Below are 20457 nucleotides of genomic sequence, written 5' to 3' on the forward strand. Positions count from 1 at the left end.
AACTCTTACAACTCAGGCAAAATAATCAAAAAGACCAGTAAGAAGATACGTGCAACACATCTTTGACTCAAATAACTGATTTTAGAAAATGGTAAGGTACCCAGCTAAGTGATATGTTACTGCTTTATAAAAGAAATACATTGATTGGAACATTAAATATGTGAATGAATCTATAACATGGTATTTTATGAAAGCATAGCCCACTATAAAACGTCATTCGGTATAAATACTTGAACTTTGATTCAAGGAAGTTTAGTTACGGGATCGTGCAAAACATAAGGCAATTTCTTCTCTAAGGTAAGCCCTTAGTATGGGATTAGCATTATCAGAACCTCTAGGCATTAGTAACTGTATAACAAGCCTGTGTTTCCAACCCAGGAGACAGAATGAGTGTATATAACACCACAAACAGATGCCGTGGACCCTTCTACCTCCACCACCACCAAACCTAACCAAGGTTAAAGCACGCCACCCATGCTGGAAACCAATAACATATTCTTATGAAACCAAATTACATTTGGAATTTAGATGGTGGTGTTCAAGAGCTTCTATTGCCACTTAAATCATTGCTTTGAATTCTCAGAAGGCTCATGTGACTGATGTAAGAGTGAAAAGTCAAATATTACATGCATCACTCTGAGGGCAATTGAGAAGTGTGTTCCTCCTTATCTTGGTTAGTGATTCATTCCCTAGTGGTTGGTTCTGGGACCAAAGGCAGGGGCGAGGTTGTTTTCTGACCATTTTACATGTAACTCCAATTAAAAGGGAAAAAACAAAGTGGCTATCCAATAGCAGGATGTTCTTGGACAGTTTATAAAAGATGATCACATCTTATGGGTCCCCACCCTTTGTAACCTGTTGTAAAAATTTTTGAAAATATTGAACGTTTTTCAGAATATCTAAGTCTAGTGACTTTCCTGCTTTAAAAACTCTTATATAGAAATCAGAATTCCCAGGATTTCCACAGCTGTTTGACAAAGATGAGGCTGACCAATACTAGTCTTCTAGAGAACAATGCAAGGAGAGACAAGTGGAGGAGACGTTTGATGTGAATCCACATTGGATGGGACAGTTTGCTCTACTGACCATTTTTATTCAACCACTTCCTTTGAACGACCAAGGACTGGAGGCCCCACTCAAAGAATCAGCTCACCTCCCCAAACTGGCCTTCTCCCAGCTTCTCCTTGAAAGTTAAGAGTTTCCTGGGGAACTCTTCCACAGCCACATCCTTCCCCGAGAGCAGGTCCATGGTAATGGCAGGCACGGAGTAGGTGTTGCCTCCAGTCACCCCCTGGAGGTTCACAATGTCAGCCTCTGCATAGTGGGGCACACCCTCAGGCCCACTGGGCTGGACTGGCTTCACAATGCCACTGCAGCCTGCGAAGACAAGGACAATGAGTCTCGTTCCAAGGGGCCTCTTTGGAGATATCTTCAAGAAAGGAAATATGAGAGGAGGGCTAAAACATGCCCCCAAGACAGCCTAACCTACGCCATGACATTCTTACTTGGAGAATGGTTCCTCTGGAGATTCTTTCTTGTGGCCTCCACAATGTAGGCACCATTTTATCTCTTATCTTCTCCTCATAACTACGTGATCATTAATAACCTCCTTGGTTAATCTTGTGGAATTGTGGTGAAGCTCCAGGAAGGCTCGCTATACTAGTTAGGGTAGGAGTATTAAAGTTTTAGGATTTAATGGCATATTTCCTTACTTTTAAGATATAGTCGCTGATTTTAATAACCTATTTCAGGGATTAAAAACTGTGATTAAATTTATATGATCTAGCTTAAGACACATCCTGACTTAAAAAAATATTAAAATATGAGGGGGGATGTTTTAGACTTCAGAAAGTAGGTAGATCACTTTGGTTCAGCCTAGGAAATAAATTACATCCCTATTCTTGCTGTCTCTGTAAAATTCCCATAGTTCAATACGCTCCTTCAATGTTTGCTATCCACTGAGTGGTAAATACACATTAGTTTCCTCTCTTCCTTTGGAAGGACTCCCTTGAAAAGCCTCTGCTCTCATGGTTAGTCCTGCTACTTCTCCAATCAGCTCTCCCCTGAACACCATCAGTCCTCTTCCACTGACTGGGGTCACTCCTCGGATGCTGACATTATGGACAGAAAAGCTGCTCTGAGCCTCAGCGATGACCCCAGCATCCCCTCTGATGTCACTCTGCAGCTCTTTTTAAAAGACACTAGAATGTGAATCAATTGGCACCATTTTACCGAAGCAACGCTTTATTGAGAAAAGACAAGAAATATTTGCTCTCATAATAAAATCTTGTATCAGTCAAGTAAATTTTCACCAAAGAGAAATGAACAAAAGTTAAATAACTCAATTATCTAGGTGACTAAAACCTGGGGATTCTAGGATCTCTTTAGCTTCGTTGTTTTTTCTCCAAGTGAAATTCTAGTCCTGAATTTACCCCTATTGCTGTTTGATGTTGGGCGAGTACCTTATCTGGGCCTTCTCACTTTCCTCCTATAAAAAATGAGAAGGTTGGACTAGTTGGACTGTTTAGGTTCTTCTGGTGTTAATGCCTTAGGAACGCATTTTATTTATTTTTCTTCTTCTGACATGTGGGTCCCTCCAAACATTTGCTACGTGCAGTAGCAAAGGAGAGATGTCCAGATTCAATTAGGAGCAAATCTAGAAAGACAGTGTGGACTTCCCAGGAGAAGGTGGACTTCTCTAGGCTAAAATTAGACTTGGTTGAGTAGGAGCAATAGTGTCACACCTTCATAAATCTTGTCCCTCAACTTTCTGCTCACTGTTTCATCCTCACCTGATTCTTCCTCCCCTGGAGCAAATTCTGGGAGTTTCCGTATCAGCCTGGACGGCTCCTGGTAGTCAGGGCGAAGGGGAAAGATGCGATCGTAAGTGGAGTTGGACTCCTGCTCGCTTGGCGATGAGGAGCGGTTATTGTTGAACATGCTGGACTCGCTTGGCAGGGAAAGGCTGACTGTCATTTCATCATCCAGCATCCTCCGGGACGCCTGAAAGAGAAGGACAGGGGAGAAAGGCATGTTGACACAAAAGGGATCATCACTCCCTCCTCTTCTTAAACCCAGCTCGTCCACTCAGATGAAATAACTCTCTAATACTCAAACTCCAGAAGCAATGCAAGTGACAGGGCTTCAGTCTGGTTCCACAAATGCCAGTGTTGTAGAAACTCAGAATCATCTTTCGTTTCTTCAAGGCAGAATTTGACTTCCAAATTTCTGCACTGCCAACATTAATTAACTTCCATTGAAACACTTACAAGCATTATTCACGTGACACCATTAGAACCTATCAGTAGCCAATCAAAGAGTTTCTCAGTCTTAGAGTTTTCAATGTTCTGTTAAATAATGGGTTTTCCTGACACCACTCAACTGATTGATTTTGTGTAGGCATAAATTAAAGTGCTTATTAATGTAACAAATGTGCTGTAACATGATGAATCTGTAGTTCACCTGACCACTCTGGCATTGTAGATTAGGGTAATACCCGCTTGACTCTGCATTTTCACTAACCAAAAATAAAATGGCTACAAAATAAGAAAGGAAAGCCCTAGGTGCTAGGGATACTAACATGAATTATACCCAACACAGGAATAAGAAGAATAAAACAGCTAATTGTTCTGTCATTCTATTTAATATGACCTGCCTGCTCCTTCAAAAGGAAAATCTCATAATCTAAGTATAGGTGACTATTTGGATTTAAACACATGAAACGTTCAACTCCAACAAACACACTTTGGGTGCTCAGTGGAGAAACTTAGATATCTGCTCCATACCCTAGACTGAGAGTTCCTTTGTTGCAGTAATATCCTCAGTACTGAGCATGGAGCCCAGCACATACTAGGTACTCGATAAATATCGGTTGACTCTCTCAAAGAGAGAATTCTGAGGACACCACTGTAAGTATCCTGCAGATAATGCTACAGCATAAGGCTATTTTGAGCAATGTATTTGGAATACATAGGTATGCTTAAGGGTATTCTACAAAAAAATTCTTTCCCCCAGAAGAAATCCTGTGTCATTCCAGAGCATCTTGAGTTATCTTACTCAGGATGTACAGGGACAGAAAGAATTTCTTGAAGGACCAAGTTAAATATTCAAGGGCAAAATTTTTGTTCTCCCTTTTACCTGGAGAGTCTCCAATCCAAAATTCTTCTCCCAGACCATGAATATATGCCAGTGGGACTCAGAAGAAAGACTCAAAGAGTGGTAAATTCTGGCTCAAATAAAGAGAAAAATAGCTCACAGAGAAGAGAACACAGACTCTCCCCCATCAACTAAAATGCAGTCATAACAGACTGTTCAGTAAGAACACAGCTTCAAGCTGTCCAATGAACCGTCAGACCATCAGCTGCTACCACCACCACTCTTTGCTACCCCGCATCCTGGAATTTAGATACCACGTGTGTTCTAGCATTCTAAAAGACAAAAGGTTTTGATGTTGCCTCATCATGCCAGTGGGTGAGCTCTCTGTGGATTCTGCCTTTCAGCCTTCAGTCACTATTTATGGATTGAAACTTTTAATTTAATTTTTTAGACTAATGTTAGAAGTCTCTGTGGGAAGCAAAGAGACCCTCTCTTCTGTGAAATATTCCTGCCTAAAGTCCTTAAAATAAACCTCAGTCATCTCAGAACTTGAATGTGTAACATATCAGAAGGAATTGCATGCTACTTGTCTGGGTCATTCCCCTCACTTTTCTGATTTCAGCCCCTTCCTCTTGTCCTACCCACAAAGAGTTCAGAAGGTTCCAGTCCATTCTCACAGTGCCCTTTCCCTTTGTCTAATATGTACTCTACATAGGCACTGGTCTCCTGAGATCCCATCCCCAAATATTTAGGCTATAAACACAATCAGCCTATTCCCTCCCTCCTGTTCCCTGCCCTCGATGGGCACCTCAAAGCCTCACAGCCCAGAGTATCTATGGTCTCTCACAGTCCACATCCATTTGAGCTCACTGACCAGGGACAAGGTCCATGACTAAAGGTAGAAACACTTTATCATCAGCCAACCCCAAGAGTATCACACATTTAGCAGCAGTGCCCAGAATTGCTATCTGGTCTAAGACACCAAGAAAAGTCGTAGATATTCCATCCGTGGTGAAAGGTATATATTTTAGAAGAAAAGAAGTCAACAAATTTCAAGACTGACAATTAGAACAAGCATAGAAAGCAGGACATTAACTGTATGACCTTGAGCACATCACATTTTCTCATCAGCAAAACAGTTAAATATAACTACTCTGCCCAACTCACAATTATTCAGTGAGGTTCAAGTAAAATCAAGGAAAAAGTCTTTGCAGACTGTAAAGTGTTAGACAAATGTAATAGAAAGTATATAGATCATTTGGCCTAGACTAAAAGAATCTGAGGAGGCACTCAGAAGGATGCATAACCATAACTTTCTTTTTTTGGGGCCGTACCATGTGGCATGCAGGATCTTAGTTCCCCAACCAGGGGGGAAGCATGTGCTCCCTGCAGTGGAAGCACAGAGTCCTAACCACTGGACTGGCAGGTTCTCCCCAACCATAACTTTCAAGTACAAAAAGAAGTAGGAATAGGACTGTGAGAAACTTGGCTTGGATATTAACGAAGCAGCACAGGAAAGGATGGAGCAGCTTCCTACCCCGGGATTGTCCTGCACCTCCTCACCTTCTCCAGCATTTTCTGCCAGAACTGCCTCCAGAGGATGATGACAATGATAGCCAGGAGGATGAAGATTATGGCCACTAAGCAGCCAATCAGGATTCGAGTGTTGCTGTCATCAACTTTAAGCATTGGATCTGTAACCAGGAAAAGGACGAAGAATATTATCATCTCAAGGGGCAAGGAAGAGCATAAGGGCTTGGACTAGAGATAAGAAGGCAGAACCTATTCCTTCAGGATAATTCCACAAGATGCCACTTAACACTTGGTCTTGCTACTCTTGTATTCCTGTGCTCTTATATCCTACAGCCCTCCTCCATGGGACAGTAGCTTCCTCTTCCTCATGTATTAGACTAGATAATGGAGAGGTTTTCCATTCCTCCCAAAATTTTGCTCCCTTTATACCACGGCCCCTAATCACACCTCATGAAAAACAGGTGAAGAATCAGTTTCACTCTGCATTGAGACATGCCAAGGCAGCTGAGAGTCCTCTTTGGAGACACTTGATCACGTGTTTCCCAGATTGCTGACTTATACAGCCAGTGACTGTTTGAAGCAATGCATACACTTTTCCATATTTCTCTCCAATTGGAGAGACTAGCTTTTTGTTCCATTCATTCATTGAGATCCCTACAATGGGTCTCACCTAGAAATAGCCCTTTCCCTGTTTTGGCTCCAAGCTTCCCAAACTTCTAAGAAGCAGTTGGAACAGCTCCAGACTCTGCCTCAGCAGAAGAATCACATGGACCAGCAGGGAAGAGAGTGAGGTTGGGCCCTTAACTTTGGAGGTGGTCTGTCCTATCTTTCCAGAGTTACTCTTCATTGAAAGCCACCTGGTATCAAGCCTGCTACACAGTCAAGCCTTTGCAAATCTCCACCCTTCTTCATCCTCCAGGAGGTCCCTTCAACTTAATTTTTATAACCAAGAAGCATACATACCATAGGTTGTGGGTGCCACAGGCGATGTGGGAAGGGCTCCAGAGTTGTTGTACATAGCAGCATCTGTCACAAAACACGGGTGAGTCAGAGCTGGGAAGAAGACAGCTCGATAGTGGTTTTTCTGAAGGCAGGTTGTAAGCTAGCACTTTGTGAAATCGATTTACTGGCTTGCTACAAGCCTTTCTTAGAAATTAAATCATATAATATATTAAGTAAAAAATATTGCCATTCATCTAAATAGTAAGGGTAACTTTTCTTTTGTAAAAATTTTGTTTCAATTATTACCTACTAAGTGTCATGGTACAAAAAAGTTAAAGAGAGTTATCAGAGGGCTGTGACCACACATTATCATAAATCATGCATAGGAAGTGAGATCTAAATTCAACAAAATGTAGAGAGAATACAATGGGTAAGTAGACACAGGACAGACATAGGGTTCAGATGCGCTTTCCCTTCAAGGAAATTACAGCGTTTTACAAAGAGTTTTCACTATGCCTCAGAGTCCTAGCTCTTTAATTTATAAATTAAGCCTTCTTCCTTAGCTAGTGGGAAGCAGCCGCATGGCACAGGGATATTGGCTCGGTGCTTTGTGACAGCCTGGAGGGGTGGGATAGGGAGGGTGGGAGGGAGGGAGACGCAAGAGGGAAGAGATGTGGGAACGTATGTATATGTGTAACTGATTCACTTTGTTGTAGGGCAGAAGCTAACACACCATTGTAAAGCAATTATACCCCAATAAAGGTGTTAAAAAAAAAAAAAAGAAATAGAGTACCCTTTACAGTCATGTTGAAGCTTCTAGGACTAGCTCCCAAAAGTGTATTTGACAGATTGATGTTGGTAACTAATTTTTCCCTCTGACTTGTCTAATCAAGGGGGTCAAGAATTAGAATATGCAAAGACTATCAGTAATAATAAATAATAATTAGGCAGCAATAATAAGTTATTGGAGTATTTGTTACAACAGCCCACCCTACCCCAAATAATATACTCCTGCCTAAGTCTGATTTGGATTTACTTCTTCTTTGTCTCCGTAGTACCCAGTGCCTATATCATTTAGTACATACCACAGTGTTTCATATTTTAAGTTTACTCATCCATCTTCTATGAAACATTGGGCACCTTTAGGTCAAGGGCATTGTCTTGTTGTCATTGTAACCTAATAAATAAGACAGTGCATGGTATATAGTAGATGCTCAATAATGTTTTATGCATGAATGCACACATGTTCATTGTAAGTAGTATATGGTATAAAGAGGAAGTAACAGTGAAGGAGATATACAAGGAACAATCAGATAAGTGCTGTAAAGTCAGACCCTTAAGACTGAGATTCAAGACAGTGTCTAAAAGGACTCTGGTCAGTAGAATAAAAAAGAAGAGATTCTCAGGAAGAAACTGTTTTGAATTAAGTAATTATATTCCTCTTTGAGATGTACCATTGACCCTTGAACAACGTGCAGGTTAGGGGCACTGAGTACTCTGCGCAGTGGAAAATCTGCATATAACTTAAAATCAGCCCTCCATATACATGGTTCTTCCATATCCGAGGTTCTGCATCCATGGATTCAACCAACTGTGGATTGTGTAGTACTGTAATATTTACTATGGAAAAAAATCCATATAGAGATAGACCCGTGCAGTTCAAACCCATGTTGTTCACGGGTCAACTGTACATATATGATACTTAGTGACTTCTATTTTGATTAAGAGATGGATGCTTCTCTAAGGCAGGTAAAGAATCCTGTCATAAGATTTAAATCCTCAGAGAGGGAACTTCCCTGGGGCACAGTGGATAAGACTCCACACTCCCAATGCAGGGGGCCTGGGTTCGATCCCTGGTCAGGGAACTAGATCCTGCATGCACGCTGCAACTAAGAGTTCGCATGCCGCAACTAAGGAACACATGTACTGCAACCAAGGAGCTGGCGAGCCACCACTAAGAAGCCTGCAAGCTGCAACTAAGGAGCCCGCCTGCTGCAACTAAGACCCAGCGCAACCAAATAAGTAAATTTTTAAAAAATCCTTTTTTTAAACACACCTCTAAAAATGTGTCCTCTTTAATGTTAGTGAGGATGAAAACCAAAATAAAATCTATTAGATACCACTGAAGGTTGCTAGAGCATTGACTCATTACTCTGTAAATTGATGAAAAAATTAATTATGTATGCTGCCCTTCCAACATGAACTGTATTTCAGGGTTAACAAGCATATGGGGAATAGTTCTCCTATTCAGAAGAAACTCAGGTAATAAATGCAGAAGGAATAAAAGAATTAGAAAATCACCATTTAGCAACTCCTAATGAAATAATTTAAGCACTGGTCATCAATGGAGGATAAAACCTAAGGAGAAAGTTCATTGGGAACTTTTCAATGAAAGGATAACCACCTGAGCCCAGAGATCAATCTTAGCATCACTAAAAGTAAGAGATTCTAACATAACATCCCCATGATGAGGTTCAGCATAGAGTACACAGCACTATCCATGAAAAATCCTTGGCAAAAATGAATACTGAATTTGAATCAAGTTCACCTGTAGATATAACCACCAGTCTACAGGATGACAGAGGACAGAAGCTCCAGTAAAATTACACCACAGAAAGTAATCAGCAAAACCAGAATGGAATTATTTTTAAAAAACTGTTTTAGGTTAACAGAGATACCACCTAGTAATATAATAAAGGAAATACACCAAGAGGGGCTAATTAGTTGGATCCTAATTCAATCAAGCCAACTGTAGTAAGACACTATTAGATAATCAGGGATACTTGAATGTGGACTGGCTATTATATTATATTAAGGAATTATTTACTAATAAATTTGTTGGATGTAATAATGGCTTTATTATGAAGGTAATGTTATTTTCTCAGGTGTATTCTAAAATTTTAGTAGTGAAATCAAATAATGTCTCAGATCTGCTTCAAAATACTATACCAAAAAGGGAGGGATAAAGGAAACAAGCATGACAAAAAAAAAAAATCAATGGTTAGTAAAGCTAGGTGATGGATGGGGGTTCATTGTTCTCTTTACTTTTATTTAGACATCTTCATTTAAATATTTTAATAATGTTTAGGTGCCCTTCCCCTTAACTGGCTTGATTTACATAAAGGTTTTAACACATTGTACTCATTTTCTTTAATCCTTTATCTTACATCTCTTTTAGACAAATATGTGTGAGAGCCAAGTAAACATTCTGTCCACTTCTACATCCTCATCCCTACCCTTCCACAACTACACTAGTCGCAGAAAAGAGTCCCTCTATCTACCCATGAGAAGCCACCTGTACAACCGTCCTCCTTTCAGACACCCGCCAGTGAGAAGCTCTGGACACTGCCTTCCTCCTTCACCACCCTGCTCCCATTTCCCTAAGGGGCCCCCGAGCTCCCAACCTGATTGGAAGGTGATCTCACTGAACATCATCCAGGTGTCAGCAAAATGGTATTGGCACTTGATGGCACTGGCCATGCGGTGGTGGAGGGGCACCGTGACGAACCGAGCACTGGGGTTGACGTCATCCAGGACAAGGGGGAAGGAGACAGCGTTAGGTTCCCATTCATTGGCTTCAGAGCGAAAGTAGCACTGTACCTCCTTAAAAATCTTCACACCTTTGGCAAACATGTTGTTGCAGTGGACCTGGCAGAGAAAGAGGCATGTGAGTGACAGGGTGACCCTGTTGGGTGGCACTAGGGACACACTGCAACCTAACCCAGTAAGATCTTAGACCTGCCAAATTTCTCTGATCACCACCCTTGGTGAATAATTGGTGCTCTGCAGTCTTGCGTTTTTCCCTTCTAGGAATCTCACAGTGGCAGTGATACCTTATAAAACCTGGGCTGCTACCCCAGTCACCTCTTTGCAATTGTGCTCCCCTGGCTACCTCACTGCATGCTGCTGGGAGTAGCGTCCTTATCTGTTAAATGAGGGCTGGACCAGCATCCTCTCAGTTCCTTCCTTGCCCTGAACTCTCTCTGCTCTATAACCCAACCACTCCAGTCCTCTCAACCACGGTTGCTATCTGCCCAGAATGGAGCTATTCTGAACTACTTTCTCCTATGTACATTCCAAAGCCAGTCCACTTCTTTCAACAGGTTTCGATGAGAAACCTGAAATAACACACAATCCAATATAATTTCATCTTTCTCTTTAGAAATCTCATTTCCACTGCCAGGTATTAGCATTTGTCAGCCAGAGACACAAAACTTAATTATCTCTCTTAATTAAATTCAGCTTAGGTAAAGCCATTCTGATGAGAGCCTCAAATCTTCCTCATAGATATTTTCTGAGATGAGAAAAAAAGGCCTTTAGGAAGGTAGCTTTTTTGTTGTACCTTCCTTGGGATGAATTAACAGTTCTAGTTTATTGAACACAAGTAAATGGAACAAGGCTAAGAACAAAATCAAAGAAATACCAACTACAGCTTCAATACATTTTTCAGATGTTTTGAAATCTGCAAAGTGTTGGATAAGTAGCCTGTGGGGAAGGTAATAATCTTTCCTACAGATGTTTTGGGAATCCTTCTAGAATGCAAGTAAATAGCATAGGATTTCATTCTCCTGTGGACTTAACATATTTATGTAATAAATAGAATATATTTTAAAATGCATTTATATATAAATATATATGTTTCAGAATCTCTTTCAATTTATTTTTTCTTGATTTGTATAGTAAAATTTTTTCTATTTTTCCAAAAATAAGGTCTTGGATTTATGATCCTTTCTATAGTTTTCTGACTTTAATTAATTGGTTTATGCATTTATCTTTGATGTTAGACGGATGGACCTAGTGGCAGGGCAGGAATAAAGATGTAGACATAGAGAATGGACTTGAGGACATGGGGTAGGGGGGAAGGGGGAAGCTGGGGCAAAGTGAGAGTAGCATCGACATATATACACTACCGAATGTAAAATAGACAGCTAGTGGGAAGCAGCAGCATAGCACAGGGAGATCAGCTCAGTGCTTTGCAATGACCTAGAGAGGTGGGATAGGGAGGGTAGGAGCGAGGCTAAAGAGGCAGGGGATATGGGGATATATGTATGCATATGGCTGATTCACTTTGTTGTACAACAGAAACTAACACAGTATTGTGAAGTAATTACACTCCAATAAAGATTTTAAAAAATAATAAAGAATGTATTCAGTACCATGAATTTTATTCAGTGTGGTTTTATATGTATCCCATTTGTTTTGATATATGTAATTTTTCATTTTCTAAATGCTTTGTGGATTTGATTTTCTTTTCTTTTTTATTTGTTTTGTTTTGTTTTGTTTTGTTTTTATTGGAGTATAATGGCTTTACAATGGTATGTTAGTTTCTGCTTTATAACAAAGTGAATCACTTATACATATACATATGTTCCCATATCTCTTCCCTCTTGCGTCTCCCTCCCTCCCACCTTCCCTATCCCACCCCTCCAGGCGGTCACAAGGCACCGAGCTGATCTCCCTGTGCTATGCGGCTGCTTCCCACAAGCTATCTACCTTACGTTTGGTAGTGTGTATATGTCCATGCCTCTCTCTCGCTTTGTCACAGCTTACCCTTCCCCCTCCCCATATCCTCAAGTCCATTCTCTAGTAGGTCTGTGTCTTTATTCCTGTCTTACCCCTAGGTTCTTCATGACAGTTTTTTTTTCTGAAATTCCATATATATGTGTTAGTTTACGGTATTTGTCTTTCTCTTTCTGACTTACTTCACTCTGTATGACAGACTCTAGGTCTATCCACCTCATTACAAATAGCTCAATTTCATTTCTTTTTATGGCTGAGTAATATTCCATTGTATATATGTGCCACATCTTCTTTATCCATTCATCCAATGATGGACACTTAGGTTGTTTCCCTCTCCAGGCTATTGTAAATAGAGCTGCAATGAACTTTTTGGTACATGACTCTTTTTGAATTTTGGTTTTCTCAGGGTATATGGCCAGTAGTGGGACTGCTGGGTCATATGGTAGTTCTATTTGTAGTTTTTTAAGGAACCTCCATACTGTTCTCCACAGTGGCTGTATCAATTTACATTCCCACCAACAGTGCAAGAGGGTTCCCTTTTCTCCACACCCTCTCCAGCATTTATTGTTTCTAGATTTTTTGATGATGGCCATTCTGACTGGTGTGAGATGATATCTCATTGTAGTTTTGATTTGCATTTCTCTAATGATTAATGATGTTGAGCATTCTTTCATGTGTTTGTTGGCAGTCTGTATACCTTCTTTGGAGAAATGTCTATTTAGGTCTTCTGCCCATTTTTGGATTGGGTTGTTGATTTTCTTTTAAACGCTGTATTTTAACTATAATCAGAGCAGGGAGGGAAATACGCAGTACTTTGCCTAAGAAGTAAAAAACTACTCTCTAGAAGACTTCAGTGACCTGAAAGTCGTCTTTTACTTTTCATTTGTCTCAGAAAAATTAAAATATGGTAGACACCTGCTTGGCCTGCTAGTCCTGAGAAGACTAGCTCTGAGTCAGCTCCTGAGAGGTTTCTGGCACCTTCTAAATGCAGACATATGCTTTTGAATAATTTTGATCTGTGATAAACTAGTTAAACAGGAGCTCCTGGGGACTCAGGAAGATCAAAGTCAATTGAACGAATATTATAACTTTATGGGGACTTTAAAATACATTTTATTATTTTTGTGACTAGAAATTCTCCCAATGATCTATAATGAATTGATACACATGTTCATAGGTACATATTGGGTATACACATTATTCAGCAATACAAATAAATTTTTCCTTGAAGCATACATAGTTTTGTTACTGGGCATATTTCCCTCCACACCCCCCCCCCATAAACCTGTAAAGAATAATGTGTTAACACACGATTTCACACACATTTTACAACTTCCCAAGAGCCATTTTGAGCAACACACTGGCAGATTGGGTATGTGTTGATCCTTCTGTTCTCATCATTTAACTAATAGCTATTAATCCAACTAGGAGATATTATCATCTTAACATGTGAGAGTGATGTAGTAGACATGCATTTTCTTTTTGATTCCAGGTTTGTGCCAAGAATAACAAATTTTTATTTATTGGGAATGATACAGTTTCCCTTCTTCAGTGTCCCCATGTCATTCTACATACCTTCTTTTGCAAATAAATAGTGTCTTCCCCCACTGAACTGCAAATTGCCCCAAGGTAGGGACCATTTCTTATTCATCTGTTTACCCCCAGAACCTAGAATTCAGGTTTAACGTCTAATCTGGTCACTTTTTGCATGGACTTTTCTTCCATTCCTTTCTCTCTGAAACATACTTGGAATTGAGTAAGAAAAAAGGAAAAACTATCATTTGAGCTAAGTATCAGGAAACTCACCATACCAACGGAAAGGTCCTCAACCCTTACATCCAGGGTAGGCTCTCCTGAAAGGCCCTACCCCAGAGAAAATGGAAATCAGGCCTTAAGTCCCCCCGTCCAGTTCTTCTCATGGTCTGCACTTACCTCTCTCCAGAGCACACCCAGTCTGGGCTTCTCCCAGGTCTTTCAGCTTCCATCCAAGTACTCAATGAAATTTACCTACTCACTCTTAACTACTCTGTAATAGTTAACTGATAAAATAACTTCTGCTATTGCATTTAAGACATTAATTTTTTTTTATTGTTTTACTCCCCCTGAGGTAAAATACTTGCATTTTAATACAGACTTCTGGGTGATGGTGTTTCAGAAAAAACAAACCCAAAAACCTAATAATTTACATTTGAGGCCTTAGAAAAACCACCTCATTTCACCCTTGAATCTCACTCATTGGATAACCAACTCCTCTGACTGGGCAAAGAGTCATGGAGGTCCACAGAGAAGACAAACTGAAACCCTGGGCCTGAGGTCTAGAATCCGGATGGTAGCCCAGCCAGGAGTCACAGTGATTCCTCCTGCCTGGCCCCAGTCCTTCTTCAAGTTTCTGTTTATAGTTAGGAAAATACTATTATATTCTCAGTGTCTTACTGATGTTCATCATATCTCCTCCTCCTTCTACCCCAGGTGGCAGAGATATTTATAACCATAAATGGCTAGAGTAGGCAATAAGGTATATCATTTGTTCACTTGCAAACATTTATTGAGCCTGTATATATTAAGTGTCAGACGCTTGGGTACAAAGACCAGAAAGCAGAGTCTGAGAAGGAGCTTGAGGTCTAGTAAGAGAACCAGACACATAGACAGATAAATGATAATAGATAGGAAACAAAGAACTCTGGGAACAGAACAGTATGGGATCTTCTGTCGTGATTTCTTAGTGCTGTGGGCATGGAGGAAACACTCAGGGATGGGAAGTGGTTCAAAATACAAAGCTCCTTCTTCTTCCATTGAGAATCAGAGCTGCAATGAGACACGCTTACTGGTAAGAGTGTGTCCCCTCCCTGCAGAGGGCTGGGTGGGGCCATGGAATGACTTCCAAGGGCCCTCATCACTACTGCCTTTGTGGGCCACTCCCTCCACAAAAAATATGTTAAAATTATATTTTACAACTGTTTTGTTAAAAATGTAAAAACTTTCAACGTTAAGGCTCATTTCTTTTATTCTGACAGTAAAAGAAGTTAAAGGCCCATTTCCATGGGCCTTACAAGTATCGTGGGTCCCAGACACGGTGCCCACTTTGCATAATGGATATGTCCACTCTGGTGTTGAGACAACAACAACAGCCAAATACATTGTGAAACAGTGACCTAATCTAACATCCTTATTTACAAATGAAGAAACAAGCCCAGACAGATGAAGTGACTCAAGAGATGCGTGCAGCTAGTTAGCAGCAGAATATGTGCTTGAATGCCATTCTGCTGGTACCACCCTAGGGTTCTTTCCAGCATGCTTTTTCCCTACACCATGATTTTGGCTTCTACGCCTAACTCCACTGACCTTCATAGTAGTAAAATTCCTGATGCGGTCAAACTCAAACATGATCTCGATGTAACCATTGGTGGCACTCTCATTTCTCCAGCCCACGTAGTCATAGCCTGGCCACACATGGTACTCATGGGTCTGGGTGAAATCATCCAGGCCAGACACCCCATCGGTCAATTGGCCCAGCCCTTCAGTCATGCTGCTCAAGTCAAAAGAGGAGAAGGAAAAGGGAGAGAGGAACCTGGAGTTAATTACATATTCATGGAAGAGTTTTACCCAGTTTCTTCACCCCAGGTTTTGTAAGAGCTGATTATCTCGGAGGTTGAAGAATTATGAAAAATCCAATATATTTTGTAGTACTGACTCATTTATCCTGCATCAGTGGAGAACTAAGAATTTCATATAAATGAATTTTACGAAATATTTGATGCTTAACTCTATAATAGCAAAGCTTTTAAATACCTTTTTTAAATCATTTTATAGGAAAAGCTTTCTATGATCTATTGTATCCTTACCGGTTCTTATATACTTAACAAGTCTTTATATAATGATTCAATATTATCAAATGCATTTGACTAATTCATCCATTAATGAGTAAATGAATGAATGCATAGAACAAATACTACAGCAGATGGTGGCACTTGCTCATCGCTAAATAAATGGTCCCAGAGCTGGTTGGAAACTTTTCTGACTCTACTTTGACTGCATGTTGTCATTGTTCAGTGAATCAAATCCAGGGAAGCCAGTCATGCCTTCTTCTACCCCACATCTCCAACAACTTGATTCGATATCGAACAAAAGGGGGAAAAAGTAACTTCTAACAAATTTAAATACTGATTTATATTTAAATTTAATTACATTTGAAGAATACTAGACTCATGGAGTAAAATGCATGGACCACATGGGAGTCTCAGGCACTGGATTTCGTTTTATTTTCTAGCTTGGCACCCTTTTCACTTCCGAGTGTAAGGCTCTGTTTGAATGGCTGAGTTTGCCAGAAGCCTGACTGCTGGGTGGGATGGATGTGTATTGATGTTAATTTGACTATGTGAAGAACATAAAGAGACCTCCTTCTGTTTATGGAGGGACAGAACAAGAACCCATCGTGTGGAACTTCTCTCTCCTCAAGCTCTGGAAGATATGTCGAGAGTCTCCCAAATGAAGAGATTGGGATATTCACACTCAAGCAATACTCCATATGACCCATGAGGTTATAGGCAGACCAATGTTATGTAAAATTTGTGAATTACCAAAAAAAAAAAAAAAGGATTAAGAGTGATTATGCCAGCCTTACAGGTACATTTTTAAATATACTTGTTCATTGAAAAATGTTTGGCAAATTATAAAATTTGACTGGCCTTATCCACAGTGACCAGAGCCTGGATCTCCCTTCCAAGGTTTTGCCATCTTTTTCTTCTCTCTACAGATCAGAAGGCTAGGAGAACATAAGTTTACTTGCAATGAATATATTTCCCATTATCCCCAGAAAAATAAATCCCCATGAAAGTCTTCAGAAAAGCAGTACAAATTAGAAGGAATGCTTAGTCAATTTCTCTTTCATCAAAATTTAATCAATAAGGAAAGAAACTTTCCCTGTTTACTTCATATACTTTAGAATTGTTAGAATTTCTACAACAGTATATATTACTTTTAGAATTTTTTTAAAATTTAAATAAGTAACTTTTGCTACTATGACTATTTATTTCCTGAGAGCTTGAATTAGGTAACTCTGTATCTCATCACTTAGCCACCCCCCAGCTAGGTAGCTCATGACCTCAATTATTAGATGGAAGCTGGCTGTGTCTAAATCTCTGTGATTATTTTGTTATCTTTCCTCTGGGGTTCATCCAGAGCCATATTTCCAGTTACCTGCCTTATTTCTCTATTTGAATGTCCTGTCAGTCCCTTGAACTTATATTCCAAACTGAATCCATCATCATCCCTTTCTAAACTAAGTCTTTCACCTAGGTTTCCCAATTCTGTCAATTATGCTTCTCTTCCATATCCACTAAGGGTCCCTGGCACATGATAAGCATTCAAAATATGTTTGTTGAATGAATAAATGTTGTCTCCATTGTTTTAGACTATTGTTTCATCTAACTCTTTTTCTCACATTACTGTCTTGCCCCCTGTATCCAATCAGACTACAAATATTCCCTAAATGAGTATCTTTCTCATTCCCATTCCCACAGTCAGCATTATGGCCTGGGTCATTAATTCTTTTCATCTGACAGAATTTGGAATTAGAAAATGTCCCCCTCATCTCCTCCCTTCCTATTCAAATCTAAACTTTGAATGCAGCTTGATTAATCTGTCTGAAGCACAGCTCCCATCATGCTCTTCCCCAGCTTTAAAAACCTTCAGTGACACATTGCGTTGATGATGTTGGTAAAGAACAACTCCTCCTCCCCTCTTCTTCCTGGCCCTGACATTCAAGTTCCTCCAAAATATGACAAAATCCGCCTTGCTATGCTTCTAATGTACTGCCTTGCTACATAAATATGGCCCATGGTTAACTAAACTGCTGATCTTTCCCAGACATTCCCCTAAACTTTACAACCATGATTCTTTTGTCATCATGGTATTCCCTCTGCCTAAAATGCCATTTCAAGATTCTTTGCCTGTGAAAGTTCTACCCATCCTTTGGGGTCATTTCAGATTTCCTCTATTCTATTATGTTTTAACTGGTCCTCCAATCAGATAATAACTTACATGTATATAGCACATTATCTCTACAAAATGCTTTCCTTATATACTTTTTTTTTATCACTTCAGTCTCATAGTAAACAGAAATAATTTTATGACATGAATCCAGGTGTTTTCACTCCCAATGCTCTGTTTTCCTTCTATAGCTTCCTTGTTTCTTTGAATCCCAAAGCACTCATTGTGTATCTCTTACTCTTATGCTTGTATCATAGTAATTTATATCCTGGTTTAGTCCCCATTCCTAACTGTGAGCTTCTTAAAGGTAGGACCAATGACTTTATTATATTTGAATCCCTACCAAATTCCTTGCACATAGTAACAGTTGATTAGCAAACACTCACTAAACTAAACTGAATTCAATTGACCTCTGATTTCCTCTGTGCCTTGAGTTGATGGCAGTTGGGTGTGGCTAAGTGAAATGATGCCAAGACAGATTATGTAAAAGGGGAAGAACAATGACTAAGCAGATGGAGAGGAAGTGATTAGTAATAGAAGACTGGATGAGTGGGGCATGGAAGCTTCACACAAGGCATGGAAGCTGGAGGGCAGCAGTTTATTCTTCACACCCAAGACAATGGAAGTGCTGTAATTCCACACTCCTCTTCCTGAGACTCAATAATCTCTCTCTCAACCACCAGCAACCTCCACCATCTGGTGTGGACTTCACTATGGTCTAACTTCTCTGCCAGGCTCAATCTTTGCAGACAAAGATTAACCTAAGAGAGAAAAGTGTTGAAGTGGGGTAGAAGAAGAACGGCAAGACTTGGAGTGAATTGGGATAGGTGGGAACATCTCTTATCCAACCCTAAGTTCATTCTGTATCTGAACATACTTCACCATGGCCTTCCCTTGGTTCATTTCATGTATCCATTGGCCCTTCTGCTGTTCCCAGTTCTAGCTTTTGCTATAGTCAGGCCATTCTGGTCCTCATCCCTGATTCCCTTCTTCTGCTCCCCTCTACCTACCTCCTCTGCTCCAATTATCATCTCATCCTAGAATCTTTTCTTGTCTATTGTAAGCCTTAATAGTCTCCTTCTTTTCACAATTTCTAAAGCATTTACATTTCTGGGGTTCATTCTTTCTGAACTTCTTTACCTGTCCAGTTTATTATACTTGTAACTTCAAATCTTCTGTCCCTTTGTTTCCATAAGTAGGCTATTATTTTTGTCAGACCACACATCTTGTTTTGAGGGTCAAAAATTATGGCTACCGTACTTAGAGCCATACCACAAAGTTTAGCCCTTACTTTGTATAATTTGTTGTTTTCCTTCTGATTACTTTGTCTTCCCAAACTAGGCTCTTAGTTCCTTCCAAATAAAGACTACATATTTTACTTCGTCTAAATTTATCTCACAATGCCTAGTATAAGGGCTAAATAAACATTGGCTAGTTGACTGATTGAGTCATTGATTATTGTTCCCAGAACAATACAGAATTTACCTGTACCCAACGGCCCCATCATAGACAGAATCGTTCAGATAAATGATGGAGCCTCCTGGTAGTACAAACTGCTGTCCAGCTGGAGCATTATAAGACACCAAGCCATCTGCCAAAGGAAACACAGATGTGTCAGTGCCTTTGGGAAGGAGATGCACCTGCTGCTCAGAACAACTATCCCAGGGAACTACCTGAGGCTTCAAGACTGCAATCTTGAGCAATGTGTCCACCTAGGACTCAATCTGGGCACACAGGGAGTACTCCTCAGCAGCAGTCAGCAAAGTGACCTGGAATGCAGTATGCCAGGTGTGGGGCACCAAGTCCTGGGTGGATGAATAATATTCCTTTCTTTACTCTAACCAAGAGGGGATCACTTCTTGGAGATTAGTAATTCTGGTGAAAATCTTGGTGAAGGTAATTCCTCTTTCTGATTTGATTGCCTTTATTTCCGAGGGGCTGGGGTTTTTAATAAGGTCTACACGCTCTCTCTAGAGACCTACCTAGCCAGACACAGCCATAAAGCTCCACCCTCATGCACACATTCATGGAGTGATCAGTGACTGGGATAAAGCGGACAAATCTGGCCACAATGGGTGGCTCCAAGTCCTTTAGGAAAATGTCATAGGGGTTACTATTTCCATCCAGCACCTGAGAAGAGATAAAAGAAAGAGTGAGAAGATGCTATGAAGTTATGCTGACCCTTCTTCATTCCCCAAGTCATAATCTCTTTGATGGAACCTCTCCTTTTAATTCAAGGAGCAGAATGTATCCACTCAGCAGCCTTGATATCCCTATGTGTGCCCCCCACCCCACCCTCCTTCATCTTGGGTCACACATTTACAAGGGCATCCCAGGTCTGCAGACACACATACCTACATAGACAACCTGTGTACTTCC

At 40.3% G+C, this 20457-nt stretch overlaps 1 protein-coding gene across 3 annotated transcripts in view; it reads right to left on the minus strand.

Annotated features, from left to right (window-relative positions):
• The window catches only part of DDR2 (discoidin domain receptor tyrosine kinase 2), a 160803-nt gene that overhangs the window by 15742 nt on the left and 124604 nt on the right, over positions 1-20457 (minus strand). For all 3 annotated transcript variants that reach the window (XM_030847406.3, XM_030847405.2, XM_060297101.1), the window contains exons 6-13: positions 20061-20208; positions 19564-19669; positions 15433-15616; positions 9975-10218; positions 6592-6654; positions 5659-5789; positions 2793-3003; positions 1154-1377 (exon numbers count right to left, since the gene is read on the minus strand). In XM_030847406.3, coding sequence (XP_030703266.1) covers positions 1154-1377; positions 2793-3003; positions 5659-5789; positions 6592-6654; positions 9975-10218; positions 15433-15616; positions 19564-19669; positions 20061-20208 — 1311 coding nt within the window. The remainder of the gene's footprint in view (positions 1-1153; positions 1378-2792; positions 3004-5658; positions 5790-6591; positions 6655-9974; positions 10219-15432; positions 15617-19563; positions 19670-20060; positions 20209-20457) is intronic.

Source organism: Globicephala melas, chromosome 1 (assembly GCF_963455315.2).
Source record: "Globicephala melas chromosome 1, mGloMel1.2, whole genome shotgun sequence".
NCBI lineage: Eukaryota > Metazoa > Chordata > Mammalia > Artiodactyla > Delphinidae > Globicephala > Globicephala melas.